Source organism: Bos indicus, chromosome 16 (genome assembly GCF_029378745.1).
Source record: "Bos indicus isolate NIAB-ARS_2022 breed Sahiwal x Tharparkar chromosome 16, NIAB-ARS_B.indTharparkar_mat_pri_1.0, whole genome shotgun sequence".
NCBI classification, from domain to species: domain Eukaryota; kingdom Metazoa; phylum Chordata; class Mammalia; order Artiodactyla; family Bovidae; genus Bos; species Bos indicus.
In genome coordinates this window covers 36,082,538-36,103,337 of record NC_091775.1, presented here as the reverse complement: position 1 = coordinate 36,103,337, position 20,800 = coordinate 36,082,538, and the positions used below count along the sequence as shown (strand labels likewise).

The following is a 20,800-nucleotide window of genomic DNA, read 5'->3' as shown; positions in this document are numbered from 1 at the left end:
ATTCTTTTCTTAAATTCCTCTTCTGATCTCCTCTAAGACAAACATGCTGCTCCTAGAGGATCTTCGTCACGTCCCTGTGGTTGTTCATACACTTTCTCCATTTGAAGGACTTTTCCTTCTTTTCAAGGTTCTCTTCCTTCATGCAGGGAACTCAGCTTTAAGTCAGGCTTCTGTGGCCTAGCATGTCTTTAGGAATCAGTATGATTGTGTGTTGGAGAAGACAATGGCACCCCACCCCAGTACTCTTGCCTGGAAAATCCCATGGATGGAGGAGCCTGGTGGGCTGCAGTCCATGGAGTCACTGAGGGTCGGAAATGACTGAGCGACTTCACTTTCACTTTTCACTTTCATGCATTGGAGAAGGAAATGGCAGCCCACTCTAGTGTTCTTGCCTGGAGAATCCCAGGGACGGGGGAGCCTGGTGAGCTGCCACCTCTGGGGTCGCACAGAGTCGGACATGACTGAAGAGACTTAGCAGCAGCAACAGCAGCAGCAGCAGCATGACTGTGTGTTACCCTCATTCTCATAAGCAAACCCCATGATTGGGACAAGTGTTATCTTCATTTTATAGCTATCGACTCAAAGCTCTAAATCAGATATGTAAAAGTGAGTAGTGGCCCCATTATTAAGTCACTACTTTTATACCCAATAGAGGTACTTCATCACTTTCACCACTAGACTTTTTTTTTTTTTTTTTTTTTTGATGGTTTATTTTATTTTTCAGACAGGACAAAGTTCCCAAAGATGTCACCTGTGACCTCATTGTAGGATGTGATGGAGCCTTTTCCACTGTTAGAACTTACCTCATGAAGAAACCCCGCTTTGATTACAGTCAGCAATACATTCCTCATGGGTACATGGAGCTGAATATTCCACCTAAGAATGGGGATGTAAGTCCTCTCCCTTTCTTTTCTCCTTCCTACGACTCTCCCCCTCCCCTGCCCTATAATAGAGAGAAGTGTATTCTAGTGCAGTTGTGCTCATCAGCATGTCTTGATCCATTTTAAGGTTTGTCAAAGTACTATGTATTCAATAACTCATAATAAATTGGATGTAGAGGTATCCTTTTAATAATATCATTCTCACTCCCTTACCTTTCCATATGTTTTCTTGAATAGGGAAGAAAGGAAAGGAATTACAACTACTTTTTTCTATTATATCTTGGGAAAAAATTAAAAAAAAAAAAAAAAACAGGTTGGGAATCAACTTTGTGTACTGACAGTCCAGAGTTCTTATACTCATGATTAAATTAAAAAAGGTATTAAATAAAGTGAACAGGGAGTTGTTGTAAAGAGACATGCATTGCATGTTTTTTATTTCCTGGAGTCCATGTTAAACCATATGTGGCCAGAGGCAAATATGTAGTATGTGTATTGCATGTTGAGGAAAATTAAAATACCAACAGAAGCAATGAGGATCTTGGCTTATAAGTAATAAAAGGTACAAAGCATTAGTTAAATACTTGATTTGCATGTAAAACATACATTTTAAGGTACTGATTTAACCTATCCTAGTTGAAATTCAAACGTCTAGTCTGTTTGGGCTGCTAAGTCACTTCAGTCGTGTCCGACTCTGTGCGACCCCATAGACGGCAGCCCACCAGGCTCCCCCGCCCCTGGGATTCTCCAGGCAAGAACACTGGAGTGGGCTGCCATTTCCTTCTCCAATGCATGAAAGTGAAAAGTGAAAGTTAAGTTACTCAGTTGTGTCCGACTCCCAGCGACCCCATGGACTGCAGCCCAACAGGCTCCTCCGTTCATGGGATTTTCCAGGCAAGAGTACTGGAGTGGGATGCCATTGCCCTCTCCGCTGTTTGGGATAGCAGTATTATATACCACTTATGGGCTTCCCAGGTGACTCAGTGGTAAAGAATCTGCCAATGCAGGAGATTTGGGTTTGATCCCTGGATGGGGAAGATCCTCTGGAGGAGGAAATGTCAACCCACTCCAGTATCCTTGCCAAGACAATTCTATGGACAGAGGAGCCTACAGTCTATGAGGTTGCAAAGAGTCTGACATGACTGAATGATTAACACTTCTAACACCTGGGGAATTAAGTGGGAGTTCATCTTTAAGCTATTTTTTCACAGCAAGCAAACTGTCTTTGCTTAGACTTTATGTTTAGAAGGACTTGCGGTGATCTAAATTGCTGTGGGTACAAGTATAACATAAACAGAGTCGGTGTGCCTTATTTGTTAATGCAGATGAGCTGCATTAATACACTAATTATATGTATATTTTTCCCCTGCAGTATGCCATGGAACCTAATTATCTACATATTTGGCCTAGAGATACCTTTATGATGATTGCACTTCCTAACATGGTAGTGTAAAATTTTTTTATTAACTCTCATTTTGCCTATATGATTAATGGTTTTCATTACTTACTTTTATACACTATATACATGTACGTAGTCAACTTCATCATTGTCTAGTCTGTTTAATGATTATATATGAAACTTTGGGGATATTGAAGAAAAACCTGAAGAAATACAAGTTATTTACTTTGGAAAGGATATTTAACATATACAAATGACTAATGGGGGTTTGTGTGTGGTGGTACCTGACTGCCACCTCTCCCAAGACAGTGCAGGAAGAAACTGCCCCCAAATAAAGCCAAAGATATTTAGGTTATATATTATGAAGTACTTTTCATCCTTTAAGGTCTGCAGGACATTTGAATATTCATTATCAAAAAGGAGCATGGCTGTTGTTTCATTAGACCTTAGAGACTTTTTTGCTATCAGTCCTGGGTGTTTATTGGAAGGACTGATGTTGAAGCTGAAACTCCAATACTTTGGCCACCTGATGCGAAGAGCTGACTCATTGGAAAAGACCCTGATGCTGGGAAAGATTGAAGGCAGAAGGAGATGGGGACGACAGAGGATGAGATGGTTGGATGGCATCACCGACTCAATGGACATGAGTTTGGGTGGACTCTGGGAATTGGTGACGGATAGGGAGGCCTGGCATGCTGCAGTTCATGGGGTCGCAAAGAGTGACTGAACTGAACGGAATACGTACATATATAGTTATTATTATCTCTATATGGAGATTCCCATGTGGCTCAGTGATGAAGAATCCAACGCAGTGCAAGAGATGTGAATTCAATCCCCGGGTCCAGAAGATCCCCTGGGGAAGGAAATGGCAATCCACTTCAGTATTCTTGCCCAGGAAATCTCATGGACAGAGGAACCCAGCGGGCTATAGTCCATGGTATCACTAAAGAGTTGGACGTGACTTAGTGACTAAACAACAACAATCTCTATATATAATATAGACACATATATCTATTTATATTTTTCTGGTTGGTCTTTTATTTACCTTTGTTTTTTCTTTCTCTTGTCAAGAATCCTGGGGTCCAAGGCCCTAATGTCATAGTGTTTTAAATGGAATAACAGTAAAGAAAAAAAAAAGAGGAGAATTCAAATCCAATGCACCTATTAATAGTATAAGGAGTGCAGTGTTTGCTTGGTGAAAATATCTGGAGTTTACAGTATCAGATCAGATCAGATCAGATCAGTCGTTCAGTCATGTCCGACTCTTTGCGACCCCATGAATCGAAGCATGCCAGGCCTCCCTGTCCAATATCAACTCCCAGAGTTCACTGAGACTCATGCCCATCGAGTCAGTGATGCCATCCAGCCATCTCATCCTCTGTCTTCCCCTTCTCCTCTTGCCCTCAATCCCTCCCAGCATCAGAGTCTTTTCCAATGAGTCAACTCTTTGCATGAGGTGGCCAAAGTACTGGAGTTTCAGCTTTAGCATCATTCCCTCCAAAGAAATCCCAGGGCTGATCTCCTTCAGAATGGACTGGTTGGATCTCCTTGCAGTCCAAGGGACTCTCAAGAGTCTTCTCCAACACCACAGTTCAAAAGCATCAATTCTTTGGTGCTCAGCCTTCTTCACAGTCCAACTCTCACAGCCATACATGACCACAGGAAAAACCATAGCCTTGACTAGACGAACCTTTGTTGGCAAAGTAATGTCTCTGTTTTTGAATATGCTATCTAGGTTGGTCATAACTTTCCTTACAGTATAAAAAGTTTCCTAATAACCAAGAAGCAGGAGTGTACCTGGGGACCCCTGACTGAGCTTTTCCTGGGAAGTGAGGGAAGGCAGTGAGGGAAGAAATGAGGGTGCTTTTCCTGTCTGCTTGGACACTCCTCCCAAAGTCCCCTGAGCCACAGCAAGCTCTCTGAGACTGAGGATCTGTCTTAGGGCCAGCATTGACTGACCCCCAATCTCTCACACACTGTTCCTCTTCTCATCACAGAACAAATCTTTCACGTGTACTTTGTTCATGCCTTTTGAAGAGTTTGAAAAACTGCTAACCAGTAGTGATGTGCTGGACTTCTTCCAGAAATACTTTCCGGATTCCATCCCTCTAATTGGAAAGTAAGTTTCAAGATGTCCAATTGTGCCTTTTGACCCCTTGTTTGAGGTATTCAAAATTCAGATAAAGGCTAATGCACCTTATTTCAGCTTTTGTTAAGAATGATCTGTAATGCAGTGACCTGGACAGGAAACCTGCATGTGTGCTAAGTCACTTCCATCATATCTGACTCCGAGACCCCATAGACCATATCCCGCCAGGCTCCTCTGTCCACAGGGTTTTTCCAGGCAAGAAATTGCCATGCCCTCCTTCAGGGGATCTTCCTGATCATGCAGTGACCTGGATGGGAAACCTAGATTACAGCAAAAGTCCAAGAGGATCTTGTGCTGCAAACAGGAATTCTGAAAAAATCCCAGGCTGGGCCGGTATCTCTGGGAAAGACAAGCCACCATTGTCCCTGGGTCTTTTATGTTCCCTCTGCAGGTGCTCAGGCCCCACAGGTCTCGGTGTGCCACAGAGTTCGGCTGTGCTTCCTCCTGCTGGTGGGAACACAAATCTATATGATGGCACCCTCAAGTCCACCAGCTGCTAGCTATATTAGCTTTCCTACGTCTCATACCCTTCACAGTAAAATGCTGATGATAGTTGTACCTGCCCCAAAGGGTGGTTGTGCAGAGTAAAGGGAATAATGCCTATAAACCATTCAGCACAGGGCCAGGCATGTGTAAAGTTTTTCCAAACTGATAGCTAATTGTACCAGCTGTCTGGCTTATGAGTCTTAGCTCCTCTGGCCCATTTCAACATCACCACATGGACAGCATTTGGTCTCATTCAGTGCCTCTCTCCCCTGTCCCTCTGTCCTAGAACCTAACTCCCATTCCACCTTCAGTGACTTCTTCATGAAGGCAGCACAATGCTGCAGAAAGAGCGAGGTTTTAACACTACTCTTGTCCCTGACTTCCTTGGGTCTCAGATTTTTCATCACTAAAATAGACATCAGGATGCCTTACTTTTAGGGCAATTTTGAAAATTAAATGAGTTAATTATGTAAAAGGGATAGCCCACTGCCAAGTCATAGCAGATCTTTTTTAAAATTGTCAGTTCTCATCCTTTCCTGCATATCAATTCAAATGCTATGTTGGTTTCTCCTTCTCTGGCATTGAATGGAAATCTCTCATGCCAAAATTTAGCCCTTAGATACTTTTGGAACTTGTTCTGTGGCTATTTCTTGCCTCTCTCACTAGATGTAATATCATCTAGTGTATGTACACAGGATTCCCAGATGGCTCAGTGGTAAAGAATCCACCTACCAGTGCAGGAGATGCCAGAGACATAGGTTCAGTCACTGGGTTGGGAAGATCCCATGGAGGAGGAAATGGCAACCCGCTCCAGTATTATTGCCTGGAAAATTCCACAGACAGAAGAGTCTGGCAGGCTACAGTCCATAGAGTCACGAAGAGTCAGACATGACTGAGCAAGTACACATGATAAATGTTCATAGTACTTCTCCACCTATGGCGCCCACAAAACCTTTGTAGATACTTGAGCAATACTAGCTTGATTCCAGTTGTTCATTTCCAGATACACATGGACTCACTTAACTTAATTTTGGTTTGTTGAGTGTTAATAACATGCACAACTGCATCTCAATTTTTTCCAAGGAAACCTGAAATATACCAACATAGCTGAAAATTGTGTGATTTATGTGCTAGATAATGAAATTTTCCTGACATATAACACAGGCATATTTAAAATTATCCAAATTCAGCTACTCTTGTTCTTTTTGGATATGATTAACATTGTTTCAAATTAAGAATGTAATTAGAACAATGGAATTTGGAACAATGGAAACTTCAGCTGTTTTCTTCCTGGCATTCTCATGTATTTTTCAATGAAATATTATGTTGACAAAGCCAATAAATCTGAAAGAACTATGCAGTATTTAATACCCAGCTTAACATTTTTACATTTTGATTGTTTTCTTCTGAAGGCAAGCCCTGGTACAAGATTTCTTTCTGTTGCCCGCCCAGTCTATGATATCCGTTAAATGCTCTTCTTTTCACTTTAAATCACATTGTTTGTTGATGGGAGATGCTGCCCATGCCATCGTGCCCTTTTTTGGGCAAGGAATGAATGCGGTAAGTTCTTTTTCAGTAGGTAAGTCCCTCAAACTTTTCTGGGCCCATCTCAATTTAAAAAGCTTAAAAAAAAGAGAAAAGGTTAAAACTATCCCCACATAATCTCTGAGAAAACAATCAATTCAACAACCCCACCAGCTATTTAACTAGATTGATCTCTATGTATAGTCAATTCTTGGCTTACTTGATCCAGACACTTAATGTATAAAAAAGCATAAAGCATAACATAGTTTTCTGTTCAGTTAGAAAATGTATTGATAACTTAAAATTTAGGAACTTGACTGTCAGAAATTCAAGGCTTAATTTTTTAAAGTATTTATTTCTTTGGCTGTGCCAGGTCTTAGTTGTGAAATGCAAATTCTTAGTCACGGCGTGTGAGATGTAGTTCCCTGACCAGGGATTGAACCCCAGCCCCCTGTGTTGGGAGCACGCAGTCTTAGCCACTGGACCATCAGGGAAGTCTCCAAGATGTCATTTTTAAAGTATATTTTTTCTTGAGATTATAATGTTAGTATCAACAAAGAAAAATATCCCAGGGACATCCCTGATGGTCCAGTGGTTAAGACTCCACCTAATGCAGGGGGCGTGGGCTTGACCCCTGATCCAAGAACTAAAGTCCCACAAGCCATGGGGTGCAGCCAAAAATTAAAAAAAGAAGAAAGAAAAATATCCCAAATTATCTTTTCTTTCCCCCTCTGTTTTTTCATTCCACAGGAAAGGAAAACACAATTAATAGAGTTAAATAGAATGATAAAACAGACTAGACATTGAATATTACTGCTTCCATGGAAATTTTACCATTCTGGCCAGAACAATATATCAGGAAAGGAATACTGTTCAAATAGTGAATGTTAATTTAAGGAATTCTAAAATAATTGTCTAGACAAACAATTATTTTATGTGCATGTGTGTTTGATTACTAATATTATAGTTTTATAACCATAGTCTTATTGTTTTGGTTTAGGAATATAGTCCAAGAATAAATAATGTGTGAGTATAATCAATTATATTTTCATCTAATTAGTGGTAAATATTTTGTTTTACAAAACATAATGGGAGGTGGGATCAAGTTAGTAGAGCAGGAGGACCCTGAGCTTACTTCCTCCCTTCCTGCCTTCTCCCAAGGAGAAGTCCTGGCTGCACATGAATCTGGCTTTAGGCCCTCTGAAACGAGTCCTGTCTCTCACCAAGGGGGTGGTTGCCACCACAGCCTAAGGAAAAGTGTGGCCCATGCTCACTTCAGATATGCTCTCCCACCAAAGCCACTAGCACATGCAGACTGAATAGGACATCACAGAACATACCTTCAAGACCAGGACAGGTAACTTTCACATAATTTCATAGAGATGGTGAAAGCTGGAGAAGACTCTTGAGAGTCCCTGGGACGTCAAGGAGATCCAACCAGTCAATTCTAAAGAAAATCAACCCTGAATATTCATTGGAAGGACTGATGCTGAAGTTGAAGTTCCAATACTTTGGCCACCTGATGCGAAGAACGGACTCATTGGAAAAGACCCTGATTCTGGGACAGATTGAGGGCAGGAGGAGAAGTGGGTGACAGAGGATGAGATGGTTGGATAGCATCATCAACTCAATGGACATGAGTTTGAGCAAACTCCGGGAGATAGTGAAGGACAAGGATGCCTGGTGTGCTACAGTCCATGGGGTCGCAAAGAGTGAGACATGACTGAACAACAAGAGAAAATTAAACAAAATTGTAGGAAACCATCAACAAATGGAAGATGCAACCTACTGAATAGGAGACCTTAATCAAATCCAAAAAGAACAAAATTAGCTGCATTTGAATAACTTGGTCTTTGCAAATGTAATGTCTGATAAGGGGTTGACATCCAAAAATATATTAAACTCATATAACTCAATGTCAAGGAAACAAACAACCGGATCTCAAAAATGGGCAGAAGAACTGAATAGGAATTTTTCCAGAGAAGACATACAGATAGCCAACAGGCATATGAAAAAATGTTCAACATCACTGTTCACTGCTGCTGCTGCTAAGTCGCTTCAGTCGTGTCTGACTCTGTGCGACTCCATAGACGGCAGCCCATCAGGCTCCCCCATCCCTGGGATTCTCCAGGCAAGAACGCTGGAGTGGGTTGCCATTTCCTTCTCCAATGCGTGAAAGTGAAAAGTGAAAGTGAAGTCGCCCAGTCGTGTCCAACTCTTCAGGACCCATGGACTGCAGCCTACCAGGCTCCTCTGTCCATGGGTCCAGGCAAAAGTACTGGAGTGGGTTGCCATTCACTGTTCATTAGGGAAATGCAAATCAAAACCACCATGAGATATCACCTCATATTTGCTAGAATGGCTATCATTAAAAAGACAATGACAAATGTGTGTCAAGGATATAGAAGAGAGGAATTCTAGTACCCTGTTTGTGGGAATGTAAATTGTTGCAACTTCTATGGCAAGCAGTATGGAGGTTCCTCAAAAATTAAAACCTGAACTACCACATGATCCAGTAATTCCACTCATGGTATATATCCAAAGAAAATGAAAATGCTGCTTCAAAAAGGTATATGCACCCCATGTTCATAGCAGCATTATTTACAGTAGCCAAGATGTGGAAACAACCTAAGTGTCCATTAAAAAATGAATGGATAAAAAGTAGTGGTATGTATATACAATAGAGTATTATTCAACCATAAGAAAGAACGAAATTTTGCCATTTGCAGCAACATGGATGAACCTGTATAGTATAACGGTTAGTGAAATAAGTCAGACAAAGAAAGACAAATTCTGTTTGTTTTCATTTATATGGGGAATCTAAAATATAAAGCAAATAAATGAATATAACAAAACAGAAACAGACTCACAGATACAGAGAACAAACTAGTGGTTACCAGTGGGTAGAAGGGGAGGGGGAGAGGCAAGAAAGAAAAAGGGGATTATGAGGTACAAACTGTAATAATATACAGTACATAGTATATAGCCTATATTTTGTAACTTTGTATGGAGTATAATCTATAAAAATATCAAATCACTAAGTTGTATATCTGAAACAAATAAAATATTGTAAGTCAGCTATACTCCAATTTTTTTTTTAACTAAAAAACACATCAATTTTAGCAGTGGATACATGTGTGGACTCTGGCATTAGAGCTCCTTTGTTCAAAGCCTGCCTTCATGATTTATTAGAATATATTTTCACACAACTAATTTTACTCCTTATTTGTAAAATTCAGATTTTTTATTTTTAATACTTTTTGCTTTATTATTTCTTTTTTTTTTAAACGTTTTTTTGGGGAGGTGGGATCCCCAAAATAAATTTATGTTTATTTTATCCACATAAAATAATTGTTTGTCTAGACAATAATTGCTTTACAATGCTGTGGTAGTCAATACAAATCAGCCATAATTACATATACATCCCTTTCTTCTTGAGCCTCCCTCCCCCCAAAATTCAGATTTTAATAAGACCTATCTCATAGGAATTCTCCAGGAATAAATGAATTAATTAAAGAATTTAAGACTATTATCTCATCACTATATGATATCTCTTATCTCTATATTCCTATAGCATTAACAGCCTATATAATCGACAAATTTATTTGCCTCTGGTATAATATTGATATATGTAATTGATATAGAAATATTTTATTTTTTAACCTTTACATATTTATATATGATCTTAAAACCATAGTTTAATTTCCTAGAATACAGGAAACATAGCTTTCTATTTTATTCTCCCTACTGCACTTAGCAGAGTATCTTACTAATTTTGTGGATTTGTTGATTAGAAATTTGCTTTAATTTTGACTTATGGGAAATGAGTTCATATGAGAGTTCTATGCTGTCATTAAATTGCTCTAAATGTGAATCTTAAATGCCTAAATAGTTTAAATATTATTCTAATGCTCATGGTAGAACAATATAATTATTTTTGCTTCTTTAAGAAGCAACAGAATTGTCAAAATTACAAGTTAATCTAAAATTTTGATATTCTAAATTTATGTCTATATCTACATATACTACCACACACTTGCACTCATCTCACATGCTAGGAAAGTAATGCTCAAAATCCTCCAAGCCAGGCTACAACCATATGTGAACCATGAACTTCCCGCTGGATTTAGAAAAGGCAGAGGAACCAGAGATCAAATTGCCAACATCCATTGGATCATTGAAAAAGCAAGAGAGTTCCAGAAAAACATCTACTTGTGCTTTATTGACTATGCCAAAGCCTTTGACTGTGTGGATCACAATAGTGGAAAATTCTTAAAGAGATGGGAATACCAGACCACCTGACCTGCCTCTTGAGAAATTTGTATGCAGGTCAGGAAGCAACAGTTAGAACTGGATATGAAACAACATGGTTGCAAATCAAGAAAGGAGTACGTCAAGGCTGTATGTTGTCACCCTGCTTATTTAACTTATATGCAGAGTACATCATGAGAAACACAGGGCTGGAAGAAGCACAAGCTGGAATCAAGATTGCTGGGAGAAATATCAATAACCTCAGATATGCAGATGACATCACATTTATGGCAGAAAGCAAAGAAGAAGTAAAGAGCCTCTTGATGAAAGTGAAAGAGGAGAGTGAAAAGTTGGCTTAAAACTCAACATTCAGAAAATGAAGATCATGGCATCCAGTCCCATCACTTCATGGCAAATAGATGGGGAAACAGTGGAAACAGTGAGAGACTTTATTTTTTCTGGACTCCAAAATCACTGCAGATAGTGACTGCAGCCATGATTTTAAAGACACTTGCTCCTTGGAAGAAGAGCTATGACCAACCTAGACAGCTTTTTAAAAAGCAGAGACATTACTTTACCAACAAAGATCTGTCTAGTCAAAGCTATGGTTTTTCCAGTAGTCACATATGGATGTGAGAGTAGGACTATAAAGAAAACTGAGCACCGAAGAATTGTTGCTTTTGAACTGTGGTGTTGGAGAAGACTCTTGAGAGTCCCTTGGACAGCAAGGAGATCCAACCAGTCCATCCTAAAGGAAATCAGTCCTGAATATTCATTGGAAGGACTGATGCTGAAGCTGAAGTTCCAATACTTTGGCCACCTGAGGCAAAGAACTGACTCATTGGAAAAGACCCTGATGCTGAGAAAGATTGAAGGCAGGAGGAGAAGGGGATGACAGAGGATGAGTTGGCTGGATGGCATCACCAGCTCAATGGACGTGAATTTGAGTAAACTCTGAGTGTTGAAGAGGGACGGGGAGACCTGGCGTGCTGCAGTCCATGGGGTCACAAAGAGTCGGACACGACTGAGAGACTGAAATGAATTGAATTGAACTGAATTGATAGATATAAATGAATAAACTGGGCAAAGACAAAACCATCAAACATGCTGTTAATGGCATTTTTAATCAGAATTCAATACCAAGTGTGACTATTCAGCTGTTACGTACTGGTTTAGGGTACAAATATCCTGTGAGTTATACCACCAATGAGAAGTCTATTCAAAATAGCTAAACAAAGTATTTATTATTTTAGTTCATTTTTCCCCATTTTTTCTTGTTTTAGGGCTTTGAAGACTGCTTGGTATTTGATGAATTAATGGATAAATTCAATAATGATTTTAGTAAGTAAAATTTCTCCGTGGGACATGGATTAGTCTTGCTGATTAATTGTACACCTGTTTCTGATCCTGGAAGATTTCAAATCATGAATTAGATTTCCTAATCAGAATTATAATTTTTTCTTTTAACACTCTATGCCACTGTTGTTACTCATTGCAGACAAGAAACACCCAAAGAGGAAAATACAGTTTAAGTTTTTACATGGAGGTCTATACCAAGAAAAAAATTTCTGTGTACCAAAGTTTGGTGAAGGTGTACTCCCTTCTGGGCTTCCCTGATGGCTCGGATGGCAAAAAAATCCACCTGCAATGCAGGAGACCCTGGTTTGATCCGTGGGTCAGTAAGATCCTGGAGAAGGGAATGGCTGCCCACTCCAGTATTCTTGCCTGGAGAACTCCATGGACAGAGGAGCCTGGCGAGGCTACAGTCCATGGGGTCAGACACAACTGAACCTACTTAGCATGCACACATACCCCTTTATCTCCCACTCAGTCTAGTTAACACCCATGACGATATCCCCTACAGCTTGCCCTCAGACCACCTTTGGAAGCTCCAGCATTTTCTTGTTTTTTGCTTTGTCAAAGTTTGCATATAATAGTTCCATTTACCTTTTGATTAAAATGAATTCCACAAATAATTTTACAAGTATTGAAGTTTTTAATTTTTATATACAACTCTGAAAATAAGTTAAATGTACATAATTTTCATCTGTAAAAGAAATTGAAAACAATAGAACTGGATAACTTTTACTGCTTCTCAGCTCCACATGCTCTCAAAGGTCACCTCTGAAATTAAACCTGTGGCAGATGAGAGACTACTTAGAGAACCAGTTTTGAATCTACACCCAGATTCCAGCCTTTTTTCTTTTAATTTCTTTTTTTATTAGAGGATCATTGCTTTACAGAATTCTGCTGTTTTCTGTCAAACCTCAACATGAATCAGCCATAGGTATACATATATTTCCTCCCTTTTGAACCTCCCTCTCATCTCCCACTCCATCCCACCCCTCTAGATTTATACAGAGTCCTGTTTGAGTTTCCTGAGCCATACAGCAAATTCCCGTTGGCTGTCTATTTTATATACAGTAGTGTAAGTTTCTATGTTACTCTTTCCATACATCTCACCCTCTCCTTCCCTCTTCCCATGTCCATAAGTCTATTCTCTGTGTCTGTTTCTCCACTGCTGCCCTGTTAATAAATTCTTCAGTACCATTTTTCTAGATTATGTATATATGTTAGAATATATTTATTTCTCTTTCTGACTCACTTCACTCTGTATAATAGGTTCTAGGTTCATCCACCTCATCAAAACTGACTCAAATGTATTCCTTTTTATGGCTGAGTAATACCCCATTGTGTATATGTACCACAACTTCTTGATCCATTCATCTGTCGATGGACATCTAGGTTGTTCCATGTTCTGGCTATTGTAAATAGTGCTGTAATGAACAATGGGATACATGTGTCTTTTCCAATTTTGGTTTCCTCAGGATATATGTCTAGGAGTGGATCATATGGTGGTTTTATCCTAATTTTAAAAGGAATCTCCATACCGTCTTCCATAGTGGCTGTATCAATTTACATTCCCACCAACAGTGCAAAAGCATTCCCTTTTCTCCACACCCTCTCCAGCATTTATTGTTTGTAGACTTTTTGATGATGGTCATTCTGACTGGAGTGAGGTGATATCGCATTATAGTTTTGATTTGCATTTCTCTAATAGTAAGCGATGTTGAGCATCTTTTCATCTGTTTGTTAACCATCTATATGTCTTCTTTGGAAGAATGTCTGTTTAAGTCTTTCTCCCACTTTTTGATTGGGTTGTTTGTTTTTCTGGTATTGAGTTGTATGAGCTGCTTGTGTATTTTGGGAATTAATCCTTTGTCAGTTGTTTCATTTGCTATTATTTTCTCCCATTCAGAGGGTTGTCTTTTCACCTTGCTTGTGGTTTCCTTTACTTTGCAAAAGCCTTTAAGTTTAATCAGGTCCCACTTGTTTACTTTTGTTTTTATTTCCGCTATTCTAGGACGTGGGTCATAGAGGATCTTGCTTTGATTTATGTCATTGAGTGTTCTGCCTATGTTTTCCTCTAAGAGTTTTATAGTTTCTGGTCTTACCTTTAGGTCTTTAATCCATTTTGAGTTTACCTTTGTGTATGGTGTTAGGAAGTGTTCTAATTTCATTCTTTCACATGTAGCTGTCCAGTTTTTCCCAGAACCATTTATTGAAGAGGCTGTCTTTGCCCCATTGTATATTCTTGCCTCCTCTGTCAAATATAAGGTACCCATAGGTGCATGGGTTTATTTCTTACCTTTCTATTTTGTTCCATTCGTCTATATTTCTGTTTTTGTGCCAGTACCATGCTGTCTTGATGATGGTAGCTTTGCAGTATAATCTGAAGTCAGGAAGGTTGAATCCTCCCAGGTCCATTCTTCTTTCTCAAGATTGCTTTGGCTACTTGGGGACTTTTGTGTTTCTATATGAATTGTGAAATTTTTTGTTCTAGTTCTGTGAAAAATGCCTTTGGTAATTTCATAGGGATCACATTGAACATGTAGATTGTATTTGGTAATATAGTCATTTTCACAATATTGATTCTTCCTAACAAGGAACATGGAATATCTGTCCATCTGTTTATCTTGTCTTTGATTTCTTTCATTAGTGTGTTTTAATTTTATGTGTACAGTTCTTTTGTCTCCTTAGATAAGTTTATTCCGAGATATTTAATTCTTCAAGTTGCAGTGGTGAATGGGGTTGATTCCTTAGTTTCTCTTTCTGATTTTTTGTTGTTAGTATATAGAAATGCAAATGATATCTGTGTATTGATTTTGTATCCTGCAACTTTGTTAAATTCACTGATTAGCTCTAGTAATTTTATGATACTATCTTTAGGGTTTTCTATGTACAGTATCATGTCATCTGCAAACAGTGAGAGCTTTGCTTCTTCTTTTCCAATCTGAATTCTTTTTATTTCTTTTTCTTCTCTGATGGCTGTAGCTAGGACTTCCAGAACTATGTTGAATAATAGCAGTGAAAGTGGACGCCCTTGTCTTGTTCCTGATCTTAGGGGGAATGCTTTCAGTTTTTCACCATTGAGAATAATTTTTGCTGTAGATTTATCATATATGGCCTTTACTGTGTTGAGGTGGATTCCTTCTATGCCCATTTTTTTGAGGAGTTTTAATCGGCAATGGGTGCTGAATTTTGTCAAAGTCTTTTTTCTGCATCTGTTGAGATTATCATATAGTTTTTATCTTTCAATTTGTTAACATGGTGTACCACATTGATTGATTTGCATATATTGAAGAATCCTTGCATCCCTGGAATAAACCCAACTTGATCATGGTGTATGAGCTTTTTGATGTTGCTAAATTCTGTTTGCTAAAAGTTTGCTGAGGATTTTTGTATCTATGTTCATCAGTGATATTGGCATGTAGTTTTCTTTTTGTGTGTTGTCTTTGTCTGGTTTTGATATTAGGGTGATGGTGGCCTCATGGAATGAGTTTGGAAGTGTTCCTCCCTCTGAAATTTTTTGAAAGAGTTTTAGAAGGATAGGCATTAGCTCTTCTCTAAATGTTTGATAGAATTCTCCTGTGCAGCCATCTTGTCCTGGGCTTTTGTTTTTTGGGAGATTTTTTTTTATCACAGCTTTCATTTCAGTGTTTGCAATTGAGTTTTTCATAGTTTCTATTTCTTCCTGGTTCAGTCGTGAAGATTGAACTTTTCTAAGAATCTGTCTATTTCTTCCAGGTTATCCATTTTATTGCCATATAGTTGTTCCTAATAGTCTCTTATAATCCTTTGTATTTCTGCATTGTCTGTTGTAACCTCTCCCTTTTCATTTCCAATTTTGTTGATTTGATTCTTCTCTCTTTTTTTCTTGATGAGTCTGGCTAAAGGTTTGGCAATTTTGTTTATCTTCTCAAAGAACCAGCTTTCAGTTTTATTAATTTTTACTGTTGTTTCTTTCATTTCTTTTTCATTTATTTCTGCTTGGATCTTCATGATTTCTTCTTCTAATGTTGTTTTTTTTTTTTTAATTCTTCTTTTCTAGTTGTTTTAGTGTAAAGTTAGGTTGTCTATTCAATGTTTTTCTTCTTTCTTGAGGTAGGCTTGTATTGCTATAAACTTCCCTCTTAGAACTGCTTTTGCTGCATCCCATAGGTTTTGAGTTGTCATGTTTTCATTGTCATTTGTTTCTAGAAATTTTTTTATTTCCCTTTTGATTTCTTAAGTAACCTGTTGGTTATTTAGAAACATGTTGTTTAATCTCTATGTGTTTGTTTCTTACAGTTTTTTTCTTGTAATTGATATCTCATCTCATAGCACTGTAATCAGAGAAGATGCTTGATACAACTTCAATTTTCTTAAATTTAGTGAGGTTTGATTTGTGACCCAAGATGTGGTCTATCCTGGAGAATGTTTCATGTGCACTTAAGAAGAAGGTATAGCCTTCTGCATTTGGATGGAATGTCCTAAAGATATCAATGAGATACAGCTCATCTAATGTATCATTTAAGACTTGTGTTTCCTTATTAATTTTCTGTTTGTTTGTTTGTTTGTTTGTTTTTTTGGTTTGTCCATTGGTGTGAGTGGGGTGTTAAAGTCTCCTGCTAATATTGTGTTACTATTAATTTCTCCTTTTATGTCTATTAGTGTTTGTCTTATGTATTGAGGTGCTCCTATGTTGGGTGCATAGATATTTACAATCATCACATTTTTCTCTTGGATTGATCCCCTGATCATTATGTGGTGTCTTTCCTTATCTCTTGAAATCTTCCTTATTTTAAGGTCTATTTTGTCTGATATGAGGACTGCTACTCCAGGTTTCTTTTGCTTCCCTTTTGCATGGAATATATTTTTCCATCCTTTCACTTTCAGTCTATGTGTTTTTAGGTCTGAAGTGAGTTTCTTGTAGACAGCATATATATGGGTCTTGTTTTTGTATCCACTCAGCCAATCTGTGTCTTTTGGTTGAAGCATTTAATCCATTTACACTTAAAGTAATTATTGATATATATGTTCCTATTGCCATTTTCTTAATTTTTGGGGGTTTATTTTGTAGATCTTTTTTCTTTTCTTGTATTTCTTAACTATATAAGTCCCTTTAATATTGTTGTAAAGCTGGTTTGGTGGTACTGAATTCTCTTAACTTTTGCTTGTCTGAAAAGCTTTTTATTTCTCCATTAATTCTGAATAAGATCCTTGATGGGTACTGTAATCTTGGTTGTAGATTTTTCCCTTTCAATACTTTAAATATATCCTGCCATTCCCTTTTGGCCTGCAGAGTTTCTGCTGAAAGATCAGCTGTTAAGTATATGGGGTTTCCCTTGTATGTTACTTGTTGCTTCTCCTATGTTGATTTTAATATACTTTCTTTGTGTTTAGTCTTGTTAGTTTGATTAGTATATGTCTGGGGTGTTTCTCCTTGGGTTTATCCTATATGGGACTCTTTGTGCCTCTTGGACTTGATTGACTATTTCCTTTGCCATGTTGGGGAAATTTTCAACTATAATCTCTTAAAAAATGTTCTCATACTCTTTCTTTCTCTCTTCTTCTTCTGGGACCCCTGTAATATTAATGTTGGTGCGTTTGATATTTTCCCAGAGGTCTCTGAGACTATCCTCAGTTCTTTTCTTTCTTTTTACTTTATTCTTCTCTTCAGAAGTTATTTCCACCATTTTATCTTCCAACTCACTGATTCATTCTTCTGCTTCAGATATTCTGCTATTGATTCCTTCTAGGAAATGGCAACCCACTCCAGTACTCTTGCCTGGAAAATTCCATGGACAGAGGAGCCTGGTAGGCTACAGTCCATGGGGTCGCAAACAGTTGGACACGACTGAGCGACTTCAATGTCAAATGTCAAATGTAGAGTATTTTTAATTTATGTAATTGTGTTGTTTGTCTCTATATGTTTATTCTTTAATTCTTCTAGGTCTTTGTTAATTGATTCTTGCAGTTTCTCCATTTTGTTTTCAAAGTGTTTGATCATCTTTACTATCATTATTCTGAATCCTTTTCCAGGTAGTTTGCCTATTTTCTCTTCATTTATTTGAATTTCTGTGTTTCTAGTTTGTTCCTTCATTTGTATAGCATTTCTCTGCCTTTTCATTATTTTTTTTAAGGTATTGAGTTTGAGGTCTCCTTTTCCCAGGTTTCAAGGTTTAATTCTTTCTTCCTTTTGGTTTCTGCCCTCCTAAGGTTGGTCCATTGGTTTGTGTAAGCTTTGTATAGGGCGAGATTTGTTTGTTTGTTTGTTTTTCCTCTGATGGGCAAGGCTGAGTGAGATGGTAATCCTGTCTGCTGATGGTGGGGTGTGTACTTTTGTTTTGTGTGCTGTTTAGGTGAGGTGTCCTGCACAGGATGCTCCTGGGGGTTGGGTGATGCTGCGTAGTGTATTCAAGTGGTTTCCTTTGTGTGAATTCTCACTAGTTGATACTTCCTAGTGTTAGTTCTCTGGTAGTCTAGTGTTTTGAAGTCAGTGCTCCCACTCCAAAGGCTCAATGCTTGATCTCTGGTCAGGAATAAAGTTTCCACAAGTGGTTTGTTATGGCATTAATTCAGATTAAAGCAAATATCTGAAAACAAGAAACCAAAGATGAATCCCAGACAAATGGCAGTTAAAAAATCAGGCAAATAATAATTAAAATAATAGAATATACACATATACAAATACACCCATAAGCAAAGTCAAAACAGTTGAACAAAAATAGAGTAGATTGACCCAGCAAACAAAGGAAATAAAAAATTATATCTACGAGAACAAAACTAACTAAAGCACAAACTGGAAAACAAAACTAAGGCAAGGTGCCAATTGGGGAATAAAGCAATAAAACTAACAAATATGTTGAGAGGAAAGGAAAGAAAGAAAAGAAAGAAAGAATAGATATGCAAAGTTAAATAGAGTTATATAAAGAAGACTTACATACATTCAAGATTAACTGCAAGGGGAAAAGAATAGTAGGAAAAGCAAACAAAGGAATAAATGTAGAAAAAATAATAATAGGTTTAAAAAATTAAAATTAAAAAGAAGAGAAAAGAGAAAAAGAGGGAGGAACTCCACAGAACTGCAAAAGCCCAATGTAGAGGCAGAGGTTTATAACAACAATAAAAAATGTGACATAGAAAAAGAAAAAAAAAATCTCAAAAGCTTAATTAGATTTCATAGTGCCAGTTGACAACTACAACAGAAGCAGTGGGTTGGGGAGTCGGTGGAGGGGGGGGGCGGGGGGGGGTGGGGCGTGGGGAGGAAAAACAAAGAAAAAAGATCCAAAAGAATCTACACAACAAGTCAAAACATAAGAATAATAAATGTTTTTCTTGAGTTACTGCTGTCAGAGTCCTTTCCCTCACTGGGAGTCACAGTCCACCTCACCTCCCTAGGATGCCCTCCAACACTGTGCTCATCTCTGGACCTGCTTTGGGGGAAGCTCAGATTCTAATCTGGTCCTGCTCCTATGTGTTCTTGCCTCCAATGACCACAGCTATCAGAACTAGTGCATTTTCTTTTGTGGGCACTCTCAATGACCTTTTGTATATTCCATAGACACAGATTCTGTCTAGTTGATCGTGTGGATTTAATCTGCAGCTTGTACACCGGGTGGGAAGGTTTTGGGTCTTCTTCCTTAGCCACACTGCCCCTGGGTTTCAATTGTGGTTTTATTTTCACCTCTGTATGTGGGTCATCCACTGGGGTTTGCTCCTGAGGCTTCCCTGGAGGACTTGGGTTTGCCCCTGTGAGGACCATGTTTGGAGGTGGTGCATCTGCTTGGGTCACAGGGGTTCTGGCAGCACCAGGTACTCAGGGGAGTTGGCAGCTAGGACAGCAGGAAATATAGTGCTCTAGAAGGGTATGGCAACCAGTATTGGCCAATACGCTCCAATATTGCCTGAAGAACCCCACTCCCTGACAGAGAAGCCTGACAGGCCACAGTCTGCTGCTGCTGCTAAGTCACTTCAGTCGTTTCCGACTCTGTGTGACCCCATAGACGGCAGCCCACCAGGCTCCCCCATCCCTGGGATTCTCCAGGCAAGAACACTGGAGTGGGTTGCCATTTCCTTCTCCAATGCATGAAAGTGAAATTGAAAGTGAAGTTGCTCAGTCGTGTCCGACTCTTAGCGACCCCATGGCCTGCAGCCTACCAGGCTCCTCTGTCCATGGGATTTTCCAGGCAAGAGTGCTGGAGTGGGGTGCCAAGGCCACAGTCTACAGGGTCGCAAAGACTCAGACACAACCGAAGCGACCCTGCGCCCATAGATGCAAGACTTTTTTGCCTGTGGCAGCTCTGCCCCAGTGAGAGTTGAGTGTGAAGGTGGTGCAGCTGCTTGGCTTGTGGGGACCCTGGCAGCACCAAGCGTGCAGGAACATGGACTGCCTCCACCATAGGAGTTATGGCCCTAACAGTCTTGTTTCAAGCCTTTAGTAGCTGACGATAAGTAGGCCTCTTTGGCCAGTCTTTCTCTGTTGCTCTGTCCATTCAGGCACTTAGAGGGCTCCCTTGCCTGAGGTCCTTCTCTGTTGTTCCATGCATCAGGCACATAGAGGGGCCCCTGTGGCTGGGGTCCTACTCTGTAGATCAGAGGCACATCAGTCATTTAAAGGAGCACCTTGGGTGGGGTTCTGCTCTGTGGTTCAGTGCGTCAGGCGTTTGATGGGCCAGCCTCTCTATTGTTCAGCTGCTGATGCTGGTGTGTGGAGAGAGAGAGGCTGTGGTGATGGCTCCGCACCCTACGTGTGACTCAGCAGTATTGCCTTGCTTCCATTGCTGCCTG

General features: G+C 39.2%; 1 protein-coding gene across 1 annotated transcript in view; it reads left to right on the top strand.

Annotated features, from left to right (window-relative positions):
* The window catches only part of KMO (kynurenine 3-monooxygenase), a 71,417-nt gene that overhangs the window by 40,240 nt on the left and 10,377 nt on the right, over window positions 1-20,800 (top strand). Inside the window, 5 exon segments of the mRNA XM_019976476.2 lie at window positions 725-890; window positions 2,251-2,322; window positions 4,275-4,396; window positions 6,325-6,472; window positions 11,971-12,028. Coding sequence (XP_019832035.1) covers window positions 725-890; window positions 2,251-2,322; window positions 4,275-4,396; window positions 6,325-6,472; window positions 11,971-12,028 — 566 coding nt within the window.